Genomic DNA, 18,879 nt, shown 5'->3' with positions numbered 1-18,879 from the left:
CTTTTATTATAAGATTCTCAATCAGTATCTCTTTAAATATTGCTTCCAATCTATTCTTTCTGGTCTCCTGAGATTCCAACTGTAAGTATTTCAGACTTGTAACAGATCCTATTTGTTTTCTTGAATATCTTTGTTTTCCTTTTATTTTTACTTTCCATTCTTTTGTCCCTGTGCTAGGGCATGGATGTCCTTTTCTAGTCTATCTTCCTGTTCACTAATTCTTCCTTCAACTATGAGTACTCTAATTACATACTTTCTTGTTGAATTTCTATTTTGAGCTATGATACTTTTCATTATAAAACTTCCATTAAGTATTTTTACAGTTTCCAGCTCAAATTCTCTATTTGTCATCTAATTTAGTGACCATATAATTCAGCATTCCCTTAAGCTCCACATCTGATGACCCTAATATCTGTTATCTCCTGTAGATGACCTTACTGTCTTTTTTATCATGCTTAATCTTTCTACATTCCTGATATTTGATTGACTGTTGATCTTGCATGTGAAACATGTGTAGACAGTGTGAGGTTCTGGAGCTGGACAACGTTACCATCCTCTATACAGAACTGAGTTTTGCATCTAAGAATACTTAAGAGTAGGGACCATTTGCTTTAGTCTCTTCCAGCTGATTCAACGGTTTCAGGATCATTTTTAAATTCCTCCAACTCTGAGGGTAAGTTGCTTTATGGAGGGGTGGGTTGTTCCAACTGAAATCTGGAATGTATGCCAAAGTCCTTCCTCATCTCCAAGTGTGGCTTTGAGCCTTATGCACCTGCTGAAATCTCAGCTTTCTGTTCAGCTTTTCAGTCAACTTTGGGGAGGCAAATAAATGCCTTGGAAGGATCATGTGGCACCAAACATTCACTCTGTCTTGTAGGTCTCCCTTCTCTTCAAAAGTCCCTGATGTACTGGACTGTCCAGTGCCTTCTCACAGGTGTCGAGTTCTCTTTTTAGTTCTCGGCAGCAGATTGGGCAGCCACAGCTGGACTGCCTTGGCCACAAGCAGACATCTAAACAGAGGCTGACTTAGTGAACAACTCTCTAGGAAGCAGTGGGACAACCTTACAGATTTCTTTATCTACTGCTGTAGAAGAATATCAGCAGAGTTCTGTGCATACTAAAAGACAACCCTTACTTGACCTTTTTTTTTTTTAATATTTATTTTTTAGTTTTAGGTAGACACAATATCTTTATTTTATTTTAATGTGGTGCTGAGAATCGAACCCAGTGCCTCACGCATGCTAGGCGAGCGTGCTACCACTTTGAGCCACATCCCCAGCCCAATGTTAATATTATATTTTTAATGTTGTATTTATCTCAAATTCTCTTTAGAGGATATTTTAAAGAAATACTGATGAATTATATTTTCTGAAAAATTATATTAATCTCAAAAACAAACCCAAAGTTAGAGTTTTGGCGACCATTTTTCATGTTTTTAATATCACAATTAAGCTAGATTCATTAAATAAACTGGATAATTATCCCTCTAAATTCCAAGACAATTTAAAAGTAACTACAAAAGGTATGAACATCTGAAAAGGAGAAACTCTTAGGAAATAAATTCTTTTCTTTTTTCTTTTTCATGGTGCTGGGAATAGACCCCAGGGTCTCACACATGCTGAGCACAAACTCTACTACTGACCTGCACCCTCACATCCCAGGAGATAAATTATTTTATAATTAAAATTTTGTCCTGGTTCTACATAGGTTTTTCTGTATTCTTAAGGGAAGTATGACTATTTTTAAAGTTAAGATCTGGTCCTAGCACAAAGCTAGAGCTCAATAAATATTGGTTTTCTTTTGACTTAAAAAACAAACAAACAACAACAAAAAACCCTGCTTTTTGTTTTTCACTATGCTATAAAACATATTTTGTTTTGGAGATGGGGAGTTCCTTTTTATTACCCAAAACTTTAGAATTACTGGAGGTTAGAAAGGTAGAAAAGTTGTTAATAGAACTGAAAATGAGGTATTTTTATTCACTACAGTTTCATCACTCTAACTCATCAAACTTTGAAGAGAAACTTGATATCAGAAGATAGTATAGGTAATCAATCATTTATGCAATATTTACTGAGGATCTACTAGGTATCAACCAATAAGCTAAGTTTCATCAAAACTACATTAAACATGAATCCTGCTTTCAAGGAGTTTATCATCTAGTAGAAGGAAGAAAATCTATACAAATATAATCATTATAAAGTGTTGAAGATCTAAGTACTACAAGAAAGATGCTACCTAGAAACATTTGCCATATGATTCATACAATCTGTATTTTGAGTAGCAATGTTAAGCATTCTATTTTACTTCTTCCTCTTTAACCTAACTCTAACATGAAGGTGAAAAATCAAGCTATAAGTGACTATGTATCTCATGCATCTGATCCTACAGAATAGATTCATTAACAAAGAACCAACATTACCACATTATGATTATTAAATGCCAAGGGAGATATTTTTATAAGTATTTCTGGAAACTTGACTGGCTTCTCTGTATGAAATAAATTGACAATGTGATCACAAGAAGATATCCTAATATTCTTAAAGAATATAAATTTGATCTCTATCCCTCATCTTTTCTCAATTATTTTTTATCTATCTATGCATCCATCCATCTGTCCGTCCATCCATCCATCTGCCTTTCTTTGCAGTACTAGGAGATTAAACCCGGGGCACTTTATCACTGACCCCAGCTTTTTTATTTTTTATTTTCAGACAGCATCTCACTAAGCTACCCAGGCTGGTCTCCAATCTGTGATCCTCCTGCCTTATCCTCCTCCGCCACTGGGATTATAGACACACGCCACCGTGCCTGGTTTCAAACAATAATTTTATAATCCAGTACTTGTGGATGTTTTCAGGCTAAAACATCCTCCCCACCTTACAAATTATATCAAATTGATTATTATGGTCATGTTCATGATAGGGTTAAAAAACATGTTTTTTAAGTTATAGTCATGAAAGCACAAGGAAGCACAAAGTGTGACAGTGAGGAGCAGACTGCATACCTGCTGTGGGCACACCCACAAACCAAGGCTCTCACTCTCTTTTGCCTAGTCCTGACAACAACCTGTGACGGTGCCCATCATCACCAACCTCTTCTAGCTAAGTAAATGAAGGTCTTGGAAAACAAAAACAACCCTGAAGTCATCTAGCCGATAAGTGGCATTCCTAGAAATATAACCTAGAATTGACAACTCCCAACACCACACTGCCACAGTGGTCCTCAAATACTGGTTACTGGCAAGTGAGAAAGTCTTATGATTGCACAGAATGAGAAAAGTAAGGATGATGAGGTAAACTTTCATAGGTACATTTACTTAATTTATAGGACTCTTCTGTAAGATGACATCCTTTCTATAATAACATTTACTGGTGGCAGTTTTTTATTCAAGTGTCTTATATGCCAAGACTAAAAAGATTGGCACCATATGTTGGTTACTATTTTTATTGTTAAAATTTTACTTGTATATGAAATTCCAAAGTCTAATAACAACCCTGCTTCTCTCCCTCTCTCCCTTCCTATGGTACCAAGGGCAGTCTACCAATGAGCTATATCCCCAGCACTTTTTGTTTTTATTTTGATACAGGATCCCGCTAAATTTCCCAGGCTGGATTCAAACTTGAATTTCTTCTTGCCCCAACCTCCCAAGTATCTGGGATTGCAAATGTGGGCCACTGCACTGGCTATCATGCTTTCCTACATTTTGAAAAGAACAGATTTTATCCCAAAAAGAAAAAAGTTTGATTAAATAATACCAAACAACAAAAAATTACCTTTTTATAAGAATGACAAATATTTTGAAAACTGCCGTGTGTAGCCGCATTTATAGGCAAACTCATGAAAGGCACAACGTTCCCATCATCATCTTTCCAGTGATACCCAATTTTTAAAATGTTATTTCTGTTCCCCTCAACCATAGTTCCTCACATCCCCTCTCACCAACATACTTCAAAACTTAACCTTGACAGATATGTTCATGTGGTGAAGGTTTCACAAGTGTATACATATATGAAGGTTTTATTGAGCTGGGTATGATAGCACATGCCTTAATCCCAGAGACTTGGGAAGCTGAGGCAGGAAGATCCCAAGTTTGAGGCCATCCCAGGCAACTCAGAGATTCCCTGTTTCAAGATAAAAAATAAAAAAGGCTGGGAATGCAGCTCAGTGGTGGAACACATTTGGATTCAAACCCTTGCAATGCAAAAGGAGGAGAAAGATTTAGTGAATGGTATATTGTAAATACGTGCAGATTAATTTATGTAGGAAATAAACTTTAATATAAAATATGCTTTTTAAAAAACTTTACTAGGGGTAATGAGATATCTGGGCATCAAACAACTGACTGGAAGAATTTTCTTTCTTGTCTTTTTCTTTTTTGGTACCAGGGATTGAACTCAGAGCCACATCCCCAGTCCCATTTTGTATTTTATTTAGAGACAGAGTCTCACTGAGTTGCTTAGTGCCTCACCGTTGCTGAGGCTGGCTTTGAACTCAAAATCCTCCTGTCTCAGCTTCCCCAGCAACTGGGATTACAGGCATGCACCACTGTGCCCGGCTGGAAGACTTTCTTTCTAATCCTCCTTAGTGTCATATTTAAATTGTATTAACTGGGTTAAGTTTTTACAAATCCTGATTTCTTGAATTGCCTTTCTTGTGTTATTTGCAACATGAATTTTAAATAAAAGTTTGCTATTTTACAAATTGTCTTTCTTTTGCTCATTTACCCATGCTAAAAAGGCATAGAACTAGTTTTCTGCAAGATGGGGCTCTCTGATCTCAGCAAGTCATATTACCTCTCTGGGTCTCAGTGTTCTCTTCTGTAGACTCCCTACTACACAATCCACTTCCCCCTTGCTGGTATCAAATCTGTGGCCTCGTGCATGCTAGCCAAGTTCTCTTCTACTAAGCAACAAATATCCTCATCCCAGAATTATGAACTTTATTGTTCCTACATATTTTATAAAAACAAAACAAACAACTCAGAACTATGAACTTGAAATTGTTTTAGTTAAGACTTATTCTTGGAAATAGCTGATAAGCAGAATACTATGCTTATTAATAATATTGTTACTGCAACCCATTATCACCATTATCCAGACAGGATGTAGCAGTCTAATATGAATACCCGCCAAGATCAAGCAAACAGACACCTTCCCATTTTTAATAAAAAATAAAGTTAAAATGTTTAATAAGTATATCCATTTTTTTTTTTTTTGTGTGTGTGTGGTGGTGCTGGGATTGAACCCAGGGCTTTGTGCATGCAAGGCAAGCACTAAACCAACTGAGCTAGATCCGCAACCCAAATATGTCCATTTGAATGTGCACTTTCAGATCACACCAATTACACCTTAAGATAAAGGCTTTATTCTTCCTTTAAAAAAAAAAATTTATAGCTGGGTACAGTGCTACACACCTGTAATCGCAGCAGCACAGGAGGCAAGGCAGGAGGATTCCAAGTTCAAAGCCAGCCTCGGCAATTTAGTAAGGCCCTAAACAGCCTGGTGAGACCATGTCTCAAAATTAAGAACAAAAGGGGTAGGGATGTTACTCAGTGGTTAAGCACCTCTGAGCTTAATACCTGATACAAAAAATAAAAATAAAAAAATTATAGTGAATTTACAGAGTTATGTGGTCATAATAATCATCATTCAGCATCCAGGTACAGAACATTTTCATTACTCCCCAAGTATTACTCATCCCTTTTGTAGCCAATCCTCTTTATTGTCAGTCCTAAAATACCACCAATATACTTTTAGATCCTTATAGATTTGTTTTTTCTGAAAATATTCCATAAATAAAAGCTGGTTTCTTTCACTTAATATATCTTTGAGGTTCATCTTTGTTCCGGCACATATCAGTACCTCTTTTATCACTGAATACCCTTCCACTATACACACATATGACGACACCTCCTTTATCCATTCACCAGCAGGTGCCATTTGGACTCTTTCCACTTGTAATGACATCCACGTTCGTGCTCTCTGTAGACACGTGATTATCTGTCTTAGGTTAGAGAAGGAGCAGAGGAACTTATTGGATTGTATGATGAATTTATATTTAACTTTTTAAATTTTTAGTGCTGGGGATTATTTACTAGTTCTGGTAACTTTTTTTTGTGGATTCCTTAGGGTTTTTCTTACATGCTGGACCATGCCATGTGTAAGTAAGGACAGTTTACTTCTTTTCTCTAGGGACTTTTTTTGTTACTTTTTCTTACCTGATAGCACAGCTATAATTTCCAGTATAATGTTGAAAAGACATGAAGAGAATTGATGTTTTTTTTCTTCGTCCCAATTTTAGGAAGAAAGCTTTCAGTCATTTGCCCCCTTCAGTATGATGTTAACTTGCTGTAGTTTGTACTTTTTTTTACATATGCCTTTTTTATCAAGATGGGCTTGAGTAGTTTAGGCTGGTGATATTAAACTTGAGAATCTTCAGTGGGTATGCATGTTTAGTGACAGGATTGAATGAGATCACCAAAGGAGCAGAAAAGGGAAAACTTACTAGGAGTAAAGTTAGGAGAAGCTTTCATAAAGATGATTGGCTCAAATGATAGGAATTTTAGGTAATTTAGAATTTGAAAAGAACAGAAATCAATTTAAGCACTGTATAAGCCAAAGATGTGAAATAAATGTTATCACATGACAGCATGTCAAAATTGTGACCACTGGATATGTTAATGATATCACTAACAGATCAACTTAGAGAACAAATTCAAAAGACCTAGGTCTCCAGGTAAAGAGACATTTACAATATGGACATATTCACATTAGTCTTATTCTACCTATGTTTATTAAACTTACAAGATCCTTAAATTTTCTCCTGCTAAAATTAGAGCTACATTCCATGTCTCCTGTTTTTTCTATATCCATAAGTCTCTCTACCACTCTCAGTCACTTAACATGTATCTCTTCTGAAAACTATGATATAAAATTTAATAAAATCACTTCCAACCCAGGCAGCCAAATAATGAATCAAAAGATAATATGCTTATGCAAAACCAGGTACCTGAATCTCCATGTTTAGTGAGTCTTTAAGGCAAACACATGGTTCCTGCAAACTTTTTGTGTTGAAGAACCAGAAGAAAGATATAGTGCAGAAGAAAAATGGGTCAAATGAGGGAAATTGCTTTCCAACTGAGATTTGAGATTGAATAGGAAGTGGATGAATTAGAAGAAAGGCTGCTATCACCCATTCACATGCTGCTCTTATATATCAAAGGTGGCTTCCTTCCAGCTTACCCCATTAACTAAAGCACTCTAGTTTCAAGGTGACACAGATTTTTTACAGAAATGTCTTCTCTTTTTATAACTTGGATCAAAACTAGAATCCCTTTAAATGGGCTTAAAATTTTCAGTAATGTTAATTTTCAAATAATGCTCCAAGAAAAACTTGCTACTGTGGCAGAAAAAACAAAAAACCAATCCATGAGTTCTGTCTGTCTTCCAGGCACACTCCTGCCTAAGCTGCATTTCTAATGCCAGAGTCAGAAATTGGGGTGGGGGTGGGGTTTACAGCAGGTTTTCAAATATAAATAATGTTTCTTGTAGACAAATCAAAGTAGTGTTCTCTTAACATTTCTTTAGGACCTCAAATGATACTATTTAGGCGGTAAACTTCCAAACCATTAGAAATATGTAACATCTGATAAAAGGTTTTTATGACCAATTCAAATACTACAGATCAAATTTGGGGCCCCAAAGACTTCTCAGATTTTTAAAGGTAATTAAAATCAGTCTGAACATGGTGGTACAGCAGCTGTGGACTGAAATCTTCAACCAACAGACTTAGCAGCATACAACACAGAAGAGAGGAGAGCACCCTGTTCACTCTATGGCTGCAAACCAGGCATTTATTCCCATCTCTAAAGCAAAAAGCTTCAGGAGAACAAATGGAAACAAGGGGGAAGGATGTGGGAAAGATAAATAAAAAGCAAGAGAAACTAATGGCTTTTTTTTTTTTTTTGGTGTTCCTGCTAGCAGAATACTGAAATTGATGTTCACTGATTTAAGATTTAGTTGGCAAATCACAAGTTAAAAGAAAACATTTTCTTAGGCTCTAGGACCTACCTAATCAAAGTTTTGCCACCTAAGGTTAAATAGGCATATGTGTAAGCTACTTAATAACTACATCTATAGGCTGGGGTTCATCGCAGTAGCAGAGAGCTTGCTTAGCAAGGCATGAAGCCCTCAGCTGGATCCCCAGCACCATAAATAAATAAATAAACATCATTAATCAACATGAAGTGATTTCAAGAGAAGGAATTGTGATAATATCTTTTAAAAATACTCTTACTTCCACAATCCTTCCTAAATAATAGAAAAATGATTTTATGCTAACCAGACAATTCAAACCTAAAGTTGTAATGTGTAAGAAATGTCATACATCATTTCTGCCCAATCCTCCAGGTAACCTTACAAAAGCTGCACAAGGATCCCCAGGAGACTAAGATGGACTAATTCCTCTAAGCTGCAGCAGCCTCACACGCTGAATTATGGTTGGGTCATTATTCCAAAGGACTAAAAACAGAAAAAGCATCAGATGATCAAGCTCCTGTCCCTATGATCATTTGTGGAAGCAACATCTCTGAAGAAACAGATGGCTCAAAACTGAAAAATTTTATTTTAATAGCCACAAAATATATAGATTACATAGGGATTACAAAATGAACATATTATCCCTGTTAACAAGTAACTCAATCTAATAAAAAAAAAAAAGTGAAGATGTTTTGCACTAATCTGCAAGGGACTATGCTGGGGTTTAAAGTCTAAGGTGAATAGGAAAGATAAATAATAATCCTCACGTTAATTAAATAAAAACTTTCACATGGGCTGGGATTGTGGCTCAGCAGTAGAGTGCTCGTCTAACATGGGTGGACCCGGGTTCAATCCTCAGCACCACATAAAAATAAAGGCATTGTGTTGTGTCCATCTACACCTACAAAAAATTAAAATATATTAAAAAACCTCATATACAAAAGCACAACAGTGGCTAAAATCTTACTACCTGACTGTGGGAAAATAAAAAACTATTTTATCCATTTGAAAGCTTTCCCACCCCATTCCAAAGGAGTAAAAAAGAAAAGTCCACTTAGTTGTTTTAATTTTTTTCTTTGTGAAAAGATAATTTATTATTCCTGGCTAGGAGTGTAGTTCAATGGTAGTGTACTTTTTTAGCTTGCATGAGGCAAAATTTGATCCTCAGCACTGGGGTAAAAAAAAATAAAATAAAATAAATCTACTCTTCAAGTTTAAAAAGTATATTAAATTTATCAAATCTTTAAAAAGTACTAGTAACTTCAACACAACTGTTACTGGTGATGCTACAGTTATAGTTCAATCTTACATTTCCTTGCAACTCTGTGAAGATTTTTTTTTTCTGTCATTATTCCATATCCATGAAGTTTACTGTAAATGTGGGACTGTTATATAAAGTCTGGGTTAAGAATTTTTTATGAGCATGCTACTAAGAAAATTTAATTTCATTGAAAGTATTCACCATAATTCATAGCATAGTCCTATTATTACATGCCTCATTACATGCTTGGATTTATGCTGTTGACTCAAATCTCTACCAGGAATGCAATCTCATATAATAAACTCTCCTAAAACTGCTATCTAATGTGTCATCTTTCCCTAGTTAGTATCTAATATTAGAATTTTTTATTTGTTTTTGCCTTGCTAGAGACTGAATCCAGGGCCCACTAAACAAGTGCTCTACCACTGAGCCACATCTCCAGCCCAACATTAAGCAGGACTTAATTCAAAGTCTGGCCCAGTCTAGGAAAAACAGCAAGCACTAGCTGCTTCACCTCTTAGAACCCATCCTTCCAACAACTGACACCAACCACTGTATATTATTTTGTCCTGGAGAGTCTTCCTAACACTGTTTCAGTTTCACCCCACCATTATGCTTGTCCAAGCTTGCACCGCTTCACAGAAAGCTATAACAGACATAGTTTCAATGCTGTACCTCCACTCAAAGGGAGTTTCCTATCTACCATTTGAGAAGTCCATCAAGCCCATCAACAGCCATTCACAGTTCCCCACCAAACTATGGAGGTCCTACCCAATGCAGCCCCTTCTAAATAAACCTCACTCCAATACAAAACCCTCCCTTACTGTGAGTCCTCAGTGCTGATTTACTCAATAAATATACTGACCCATACTATGTCCCAGCCATTGTGTTCGACATGTTCCAAGATAGTCCCCAAATGTGGCTTGCCCATTTATCTCCTTGTAAAATATCTTTTCATCCAAGCAAATGCTTTCAGTCTCTCAGGACCCATTCATTTCAAGCCAAGTCTTGTCTGTCACACTGACCCACAGATCCTCTATTCTGAATGACTGAACACTCTCTCCCTGCATTTCCCGTTTAGTTTTGTTTTAAATGGAACTTTTAGTTCTCCTGAGCCAAAAGATATGAGGGAAAAAGATGCTCAGTGGTCATACAAGCTTGAGAAATACTGAATTAATAAAGTTACCTTTATTAGCATATTTCCTTTACAGCTAGACTTCCCCAAGGGTCTAATATTTTGATTTGCATCCTCAAGTGGGAGGCTGTGCCATTACATACTACCTAGATTTTTGTTGAATGCGTATGTGGCTTTCTTCAAACATTTACTGCTGGCTCTCTTTTTAAACCTTGTTTAAAAAAGCTTACTTAGGGCTGGGGCTGTAGCTCAATGGCAGAGTGCTTGCCTAGCACCTGTCAGGTGATCCTTAGCACCACATAAAGAGAAACAAAATAAAGGCATTCTGTCTACAACTACAGGGGAAAAAAAAAAAAAAAAAAAAAAACTTGTGTAGTACCCCCCTCTCTCAGCATCACTAGCAGAACAACTCCAGAACAGGGAAAGTGCATTTCCTTCACTGTGGCTGCTGCAGGAAGAAGGCATGTAGTTTTCGTGGAGTAAAAGAAGGAATGGGACCAGGCTTGGGCTTTAGAAGGCAGAACAGTGGAATGAGAAGGAACTCAGGCTCTGGCATCAGAGGACCTAGACACACTTATCAAGGCTCCAACCTCTGGGCAATTATTCAACCTCATCAGCCACAACTTCCCTGTATATAAAATGAACAGAATACCAGTACCTACACCTTACAAAATGCTGCTGAGGAATGGATGAACTAACACACAGAAGATGCTCAGAAAGCATTTAGATAATACTAGCAGTTAGATTGGTGGGACACAGTGGAAAAGAAGAAAGATTAACTAAGAGGTTGTTAAAATAAACAAAGCTATTTCTATGTATGAGGGCTTTGAGATATACTGAGTTTAAATTTTGGCATCACCTCCTACAAGCTGTAAATGGAAATTACTTCCTTTTTTGTGTCTCTACCTGCTCATCTACAAAATGGGAATAATAAAAGCAACCACTTTAGAGGAGTGCTGTAAGGATTAAATAATACCCATGTTCTTGGCACACAATAAATGCCCAAATATTAGTTGTACCTATTTGAGGATTATTTTAAAACAAATCTGGTTGCCTGAGAAAATATTAAATACTCTCACCCAACCTTGCAAATGCACTTGCTCCCACATGATGATCACCTTCTTCCCCTGCCGTGACGCCTACCAAAAGAAACCCTGTCCAAAGCATCAGCCCACAGCCTCCTGAAGAGCAGCCTGTTGAGTTTCCCCCACTGCACCCTCTCTCCTTGCTCTGTTTTTTATATTTCCTATGCAGTGTGAGAGAACATAATGCAACCCAAGAATAATTTTGCATCCCCTCTCTTTTCTATTTTTTAAAAATATTTATTTTTTAGTTGTAGTTGGACACAATACCTTTATTTTATTTATTTTTATGTGGTGCTGAGGATCGCAGGGCCTTGCACGTGTTAGGCGAGTACTGCTGAGCCCCAACCCCACGTCGCATCTCCTCTCTCTTAATTTCTGAACCACCCTTGTTGACATTGTTTCCAGGCAAGAATGGTTGCAAAGGCCTAGGCTGTGCCTGCGCTGCCATTTCCCAATTTCATATCTTAGTTTAATTCCCAGTTGCTATTTTAACTTAGGTTTTCCTGGCTTATTAAAAGAGCAATTAAAAATAAATTATCTTTGGGAATAAAAAGTAAACAATACCTTTGCCAGGCTCAAGCCAAGCAAATGATTTTAGCTGTGAGAGATCTTAGTGTTAATAGCTAGACTGTACACATAAAATGAATTCAAATGATACGCATTCTCAATAACCATTTTGCCATAAATTCTCATTTGGCATCAGTCAGTAATGTCAAAAGACAGTCTGCATGTTGGTAAAGGAGTCAATTATAGACAGGAGTTATCCAACTGCTGAGGAAAATGACTTGATGTTTTGAATCACAGGCCTGCAGTCAGAGGATAGATGTTACAAAGATATAAAGAGGATTCACTTCTAAAAGGTCCAAAGAAGGAAAATAAAGGCTTTAGAGTAAAGAAAAAAAGAGCTGTTCAAATATTTGTATCCTAGAGGATCACAGGAACCGTTTGTAATCATACCAAGAGCTGGTGGTCACAAAAAAAATACTTATGATGACAGCAAGCTGACATAATTGTACACTGTATTTCACTTTCATACATGTGAAATAAAAATTGAAACTTTTTGTTCTCAGAAAGGTTTATGAAGAAGTAAAGTAAAAACTATGCCCTGTCAGACCAATCCATCCTGCAGCTCTCTGGAAGCCAGCTCTGAGACTCCTTGAGCCATGTGGCTCATGATCATGTATGTTTCCTGTTGTCTCCAACAGGAAAGATGTGTTGCAGCAAACAAGCAAAAAAAGAGGAAGGTAGGCGGTGGGACAGGCAACTCAACACTCCTTGGAACAAATAATTAAAATTCAATGGTCCACAAGAGGCATATATTTAGAAGCTGTATTTTTGTCCATTTTATATATCAGAGAAAATCAAAGTCCCAACACACAGCTGGGACTCAGAGGGCCATCAAGAGTATTAAGAGTTGAAAACAGCAGTAAGGTTGCTTTCTCAAATCTGCCCCTCTTGTTGAATGAGGTTCACAGCCAAGGAGGGCTCGGGGCTCAGGAGAGTGCACCACACTATCTGTGCTGTAGCAGGGATGTTTCATGGCTGGATGCCCAGATTGTCCAGCTCTGCACACATCTCTGTAGTTTTTTGAGGGTTGCATGGGAGGAATGCATTCTTAACAAATAGTTCTCCATCCCTGCAATAGCTTCTTCATTTACTGAAAACATCTGATGCCAAGAAAGTAATTTATTTTCAGTATAATTCTAAAAATGACACTAAGGGTATAGACTTAATCATATTTTAACATGTATAACCTTCTTATACTGCAACTGGAGAATTTAAAAACACACATTCTACTTTTCATTAGACAAGTAAAACAGCTTAGATGCAACAGAAACCTTGTATGACTATTTTAAAGAGGTACTCAATGCATTCTCTGGGTAAGGGTTACACATTGCTTGGTTTCAACATCACACACACTCTACCCAAGGTTAGACAGTTATTTCTGGCACATAATCTTTATATTTTTAATAATTCAATTCCTGAAAAAGTTGTGTATAAGCTGAAAATCTGTAAATAGAAACACATTTATTACATTAAAGTCTACTTCAAGGAAGCTTACTGTGTATTATTTTGCTTAAAAAAATGCTGTCCTCACAACTGCACAATTATTTAAAAGCTAGTTTGTAAAAATTTAGATAGTCATAGTTAGACAAAATCCAAGACCTACTTTCCACAAAAAGATTGGCCAGTTTTCATTTGCCATTTTGCTCTCCCTATTGCAATCTCTGGCATTTTCAAACCAAAATGATTAAGATGTTAAGTATCTTTACTAAAAAACTGTGAAGACAGCTGTGGTGTGAGACTGTATCACCTGTACTTTTAAGATATTTCACCACTGCTCATCTAAAATATGGGAAGACCCTCTGCCACAGAGTTTGAAAAAAGGCAAAAGCAACAGCAGCAGCAAACATTTAATTGTCACAAAACTGCAAGAAAGAAGCCAAAGCACTTTCAAAAGAAACAAAAACAACCCAAACCAAACAGATAAAAACAGTCACCTGGCTCTTCCTGCTTCCTCAGAACCCTTCTTACTAGCCTGTTGGGGGCTCCAGCTGCTTCCTGCCCCCTCCGCCCATCTTTCTCCAGGGTGTCCATAAATCTGTCCCTACCTCCTTCTCCGTTTCTCATGCTTCCTTACAAGCTTTAGTTCTGAGTGGTTTTTCCTTGCTCCATTCCCGGATCATTACTGTCTCAGATACTATCCTGATATGTGGATGAGCCTCAGACTCACAGCCAACCTATTTTCTTTCTTATAAATCTTCTCAAATAGCACCTTTGCACAGTAAACCCTAAGTGGTAAATAGTTTTCTAAAACATACATCTGCAACCTAATGGATCCAATTCCTACTGGGGAAGACCACAAAGATCCATATAAAAGCCTCTTTAACCTTAAAATGTTAAACTATTAGGGAACTTGTATAACGCCAAAGACACTCTATCAACTCAAATAAAATAATGGACAAATAAATTAACTTGGTCTTTTTTTTTTTCCTTTTAAGTCAATTTAGCATCTTTTTCCTGGGTTCCAAGAGAGCAAGTTTACATTCAGGACCACCTACCCTTCCTTGCTGTTGAGGAGGTGATAAAAACACCCCAATTGCAGACAACACTGCAGAAATTTTATCCTTCAGGTCTTCCCAACGGAAAGCTGTCTTCATTATGGAAAAAAAAGCTGCCCAACTCCAGTTCTGACTTCCCCCGTCCTCAGGCTTGGTTTTGGAAGTGAGCCAGATGACAACATTTGGAAAAGCACAAAATTCATCTCAGTAAAGCTTTTCGTTAAACTAAAAAAGTGGTATTAGTGAGAGATCCTATAATTTAAAGTCTCGTATTCGTATACTCCCTATATGACTTATTTTTTAATCTTCCAACATCAGAACATCAAATGAAACAATCCATTCCCCTTCCCTGTTCCTCATAATCAGGACTCTAATGGCAACTACTTATTCCAGAACTCCTGAGCCAACTAAGTACAAATACAAACCTGTTACAAAATAATCTTTGTTAAAGTGTTAAAACATATGCCACTTAGAGGAAAAAATACAATAATAAACATTGTAAAGAAGAAAATCTAAAACCAACATTCACATGTATCCCAAACTACTATCAGAACATTTAAATACCAGAATCCAAGATGAAATTAAGTCCTGACAGACCAGTGTCAATTCTTACTTAATTTCACACTCTAATAGTAAAACCAAGGCAATGGTCAAATTGGTTTGGATAAGAAGCATGGAAGTAGAGTTCAAAATCAGATTCTTATAATTAAATCAAGAGTGTGTGTATGTGTGATGTACTTATTTTTTATTTATTTTATTGCTCCCCAGTACCAAAAGAAAAAAAAGCAGCAATTAGTGAAACTGAAAACAGAAAAATTTTTAAAAATCAATGAAACAATTATTATTTGCTTAATTATCAATTTCTTATGACTCAATGTGAGAGAAAAAAGATTATAAGAATATCTATTCTTTTGCAAATACAAATACTAAAGCTTTATTTAGAAAGAGACCCTTTCAGTACACGTAAACAAAGTTTCAACTAGTCAGACCACACTTTGCTCTTTAAACACAATAAAATTAATTCAGATAATATAACTAATTTTTAAAACTTTACTTTGTATTATATTCCCCAATAATAGCATCCTAAGGATGCCACACTGAAGTGTTCAAAGCCCATCACTACCTCTGTTGTTCTGGAATAATGTAAATTTCTTCAAGGTGCCCTCTGTCTATCAAGTTCATCTGGCCTAGGGCTAAGTTTTATCATTTATCCTTTCACAAAGTCTGGAAAGGATATATAATAGCACTTCCCACACAGTTTAAACCGGCCATCGCTGTCCTCTGAAATCATTTAGGCCACATTCCAGCGTATCCATTCAGTTACCCCAGTCTAAATGTATGCAATAACTCACACAAAATAAGCTTTTTGCTGGGTCAGATTACATTCTGAGATGTACAAACCTCTCTCAGTGATGACCATAAACTGACGGGCCACCTATACTGGCCCAGGACATCAACTGAACACCAGCTACTGAGAAAAACCATCTCAGCAACACAATGGATTAAACCAGCCAGGAGGCTCCAACTTGCAACTCCACATTCTACTTGGACATCCACAGAGCACCATTTTGAGTTCAGAACCTGCACTTCACGCCCAGAAATCAGCGAGCAGACCACTCAAATGGAGGTTTCATCTGGCAAAGGTCTGAGACAACTAACTGCGTACTGTCAGATACCTTGGAACGCAATAGGTGCAGCTGAGACCCAGCGGCTCCTCCTCCCCCAGCTCCCGCACAGCATCCAAGCACAATCCTTCATCTTCGCCAGCATTTCTAAATCCCTGGGCAGCTTGCGCGCCAACAGTCTCTTGACCAGGTTAACGCACAGGGACCCCGTATATTCTCATCTGCACACTTTAACAGTTGCAAATCTATTAATTAAATCTCGTCCACGAGGCAAAGGTGCAAATGAGGCATCCCTAACGAGGCGCTCGGATTTCGTTATCTGATAACGCCGCAGATGTTGTGCGGCTCGTGCTCCTCGGACGCATTACTCCGCAGTCCGCAACACCGTTACAAATCCACCTGATTTCAGACCCGCACGACGCCCCCGGGTCCCGTTCTGCTCGCCCAAACAACGCCGCGGGGGTCCCGAACCCGAACACTGCGGAGCCCCGCACGCCATCCACCGGAACGCACAACCTGCGCGTGCCTGTCGGCGCAGGGCCGGATCTCACTCACCGCACTCGTTTCAGATACGAGGGGACCGCGATGCTGGCGATGCTCGCGACCCACGCTCCCCACCACGTCCGCCGCGGGGCACACAGGAGGTCCGCACACCTCCTCCCGCGGCCCCGCGCTCGCGGGCTCCCTCCCGCCGGCCCGGGCCGGCGCCCCACGCGGGTCGCTCGGGGCACGGCTCCGGCTCGGCCCGGCCGAACAAAGGGCGGCGGACCTCGGGGCGGCGGCGCGCTCACCTGGGCTCCGTCCCCGGCGGCGGCTCCGCGGGGCTCCGGCGGTGCGGGCCTGGCGGCGGCGAAAGCGCACTCGGCCGCCCAGGGACCTCGGGGGCGCTCGAGCGGCGGGGGCCCGCTCAGCGCCGGCGCCGCGGACTCGGCTCCCGGCGCGGGCGGCGCGGACGGGTGGGCGGCGGCGCGTCCCGGCAGGTCCAGGTCCCGCGCCGGCGACGCGCCCTCCTCCTCGCGCGCGGCGGGACGCGGCTTCGGCGCGGCCCGGGTCCGAGGCGCCGGCGGCGGCGGTCGGGGCGCGGGGCCGCTCCGCTCCCTCCGCCTCCGGCTCCGGCTCCGGCTCCGGCGGGCCTGTGGCGGCGGTGGTGGGAGCGCGGAGGCGCGGGGCGGCCTGTCACCGGGCGGCGGGGAGGGACCGGCGGCGCTCAGGGCAGCGCGGCGGCACGGCCGGCGGCGGCGGCTGCGGCTCCGGAGGCCGTCGCGCAGAGGTGCGGAGCTGCCACCGCGGCCATCTTGTTGCTCTAACTGACAAGAACCCCCCTCCCCCCGCTTCAGCCAGACGGGGCGCTCGCGCCCCCTTCCCCGCCCCGCGTCGGCCTCCAACAGGAAGTCGTCCCGGCCCCTGGCACGTGACCATCCTGTATCTGCATACCGGAGGGCGGGCTGGCCAATCGGCGCTCTACGCCCCAGCTCCGCCCCCGCGCGCCCCTCCGTGGCCCATTGGCTTCTCGGTACAAGCCACGCCTCCCCCTTCCCCCTTAATACCCTCCCGCGCGGTAGTTGTCCAGACCGCGCGGGGAGCGCGCCAGGTCGCGAGCGGCGCGTACTCTGGCTGCTCGTACGCGCGCTGGTTCTGGGAGCTCGCGCTCTTCCCGGGGATGCTTGGAAAGCTGAGCTGTGGTCTTCCCCCTCATTGCCCGCCCTCCCGCCTCTGAGTACTGTGGCTTCACATCAGCGCGCTGGCTCGAGGGGCGCTGACCCAGGTTTGCTCATCCACTGGGTTCTCCCGGGCGGCACTCCTCGGCGCCCCCGCTCAGACTTTACGCGGTATTTTCGCCCGGCGGCGCTGGCTCTCTATGCAGCGGCTACCAAATCCTGGAGCTTTCACTGGCGCGCGTCCGGCCCGTGCCGTACATACACGGACACGCGCCGGCTGGGGACCGGGAAGCCTCCCGCTCTCCTCGCGCCTCAGAGCCCGCCTCTGCGCGCCCCAGCTCCCGGGGGAGCGTTCCGCAGCCAGGCAAACCACCCTGCTCGCCCCTCCCAACCCCCCGTCCCGGGAAGCTGTCCCTTCCCCTTGGAGCGAACACCCCCACCCCGCCTGCACACAGCCGGTCCGCACCGAAGCCGGGTGCTTGGTCCCCTACACACCCCACCGTTCCTTCCTGGCGTTCGGTCGCCCGCCGCGACCCTCCATTCTGCGGCTTCTCTTCGGTGTACATGATTCATTCATGGTAGGCAAGGTCAGGCCCAATGTGCAATCTGAAGAATCCCTTTTAACTTTCGGTTCAAGCCACGAGAAGATTTTGAAACCAGGTTTTTCTCCATTTTCATGGAAGAAGCCGGCTTTCTTCTCCGTGGCACCCTGAAGATTCGGCGGTGCTATGACGGAAAGTTGCTGGTGCTCTAAGAGGCCATCCCCTGTCTACGTGTCACCATCAAGAACGGGAGATAATAACGCACGGATACTTTCGCAATGCAATTTTGTTACCGCAAGTGTCGCGCTTTGAAACGTCTAAGGATGAAAGAGACAACAAATTCCCCGCTCTCGTTTCCCTTCAGGGTCCCAGAAGCTGCCTACACTGCTTTCTTTTTTCTGCCATATTTTAAGCCCTCAGGTAGTCTCGTTCACAAGTCACTCTCTAAAGTCGTTTTCAAATGTAATGCTGT

The 18,879-nt window shown here is 41.1% G+C and overlaps 1 protein-coding gene across 7 annotated transcripts in view; it reads right to left on the bottom strand.

The window, feature by feature from the left end:
* TNRC6C (trinucleotide repeat containing adaptor 6C) overlaps positions 1–18,525 on the bottom strand; it is a 126,633-nt gene extending 108,108 nt beyond the window's left edge. For 2 of the 7 annotated variants that reach the window (XM_081271931.1, XM_081271933.1), the window contains exon 1: positions 18,361–18,525. In XM_081271931.1, the coding sequence (XP_081128057.1) occupies positions 18,361–18,431 (71 nt within the window). In that variant the 5' untranslated portion in view covers positions 18,432–18,525. Of the gene's footprint in view, positions 1–16,998; positions 17,671–18,360 lie in introns of those variants that run through there. The other 5 variants (XM_081271932.1, XM_081271929.1, XM_081271927.1 and 2 more) reach the window with 4 other exon arrangements.
* Between the last annotated feature and the right edge of the window lie 354 nt (positions 18,526–18,879).

The sequence above is a fragment of the Spermophilus citellus genome (assembly GCF_964194105.1).
Source record: "Spermophilus citellus genome assembly, chromosome: 17".
Classification (NCBI taxonomy): domain Eukaryota; kingdom Metazoa; phylum Chordata; class Mammalia; order Rodentia; family Sciuridae; genus Spermophilus; species Spermophilus citellus.
This window is presented reverse-complemented; position numbering and strand designations above follow the sequence as displayed.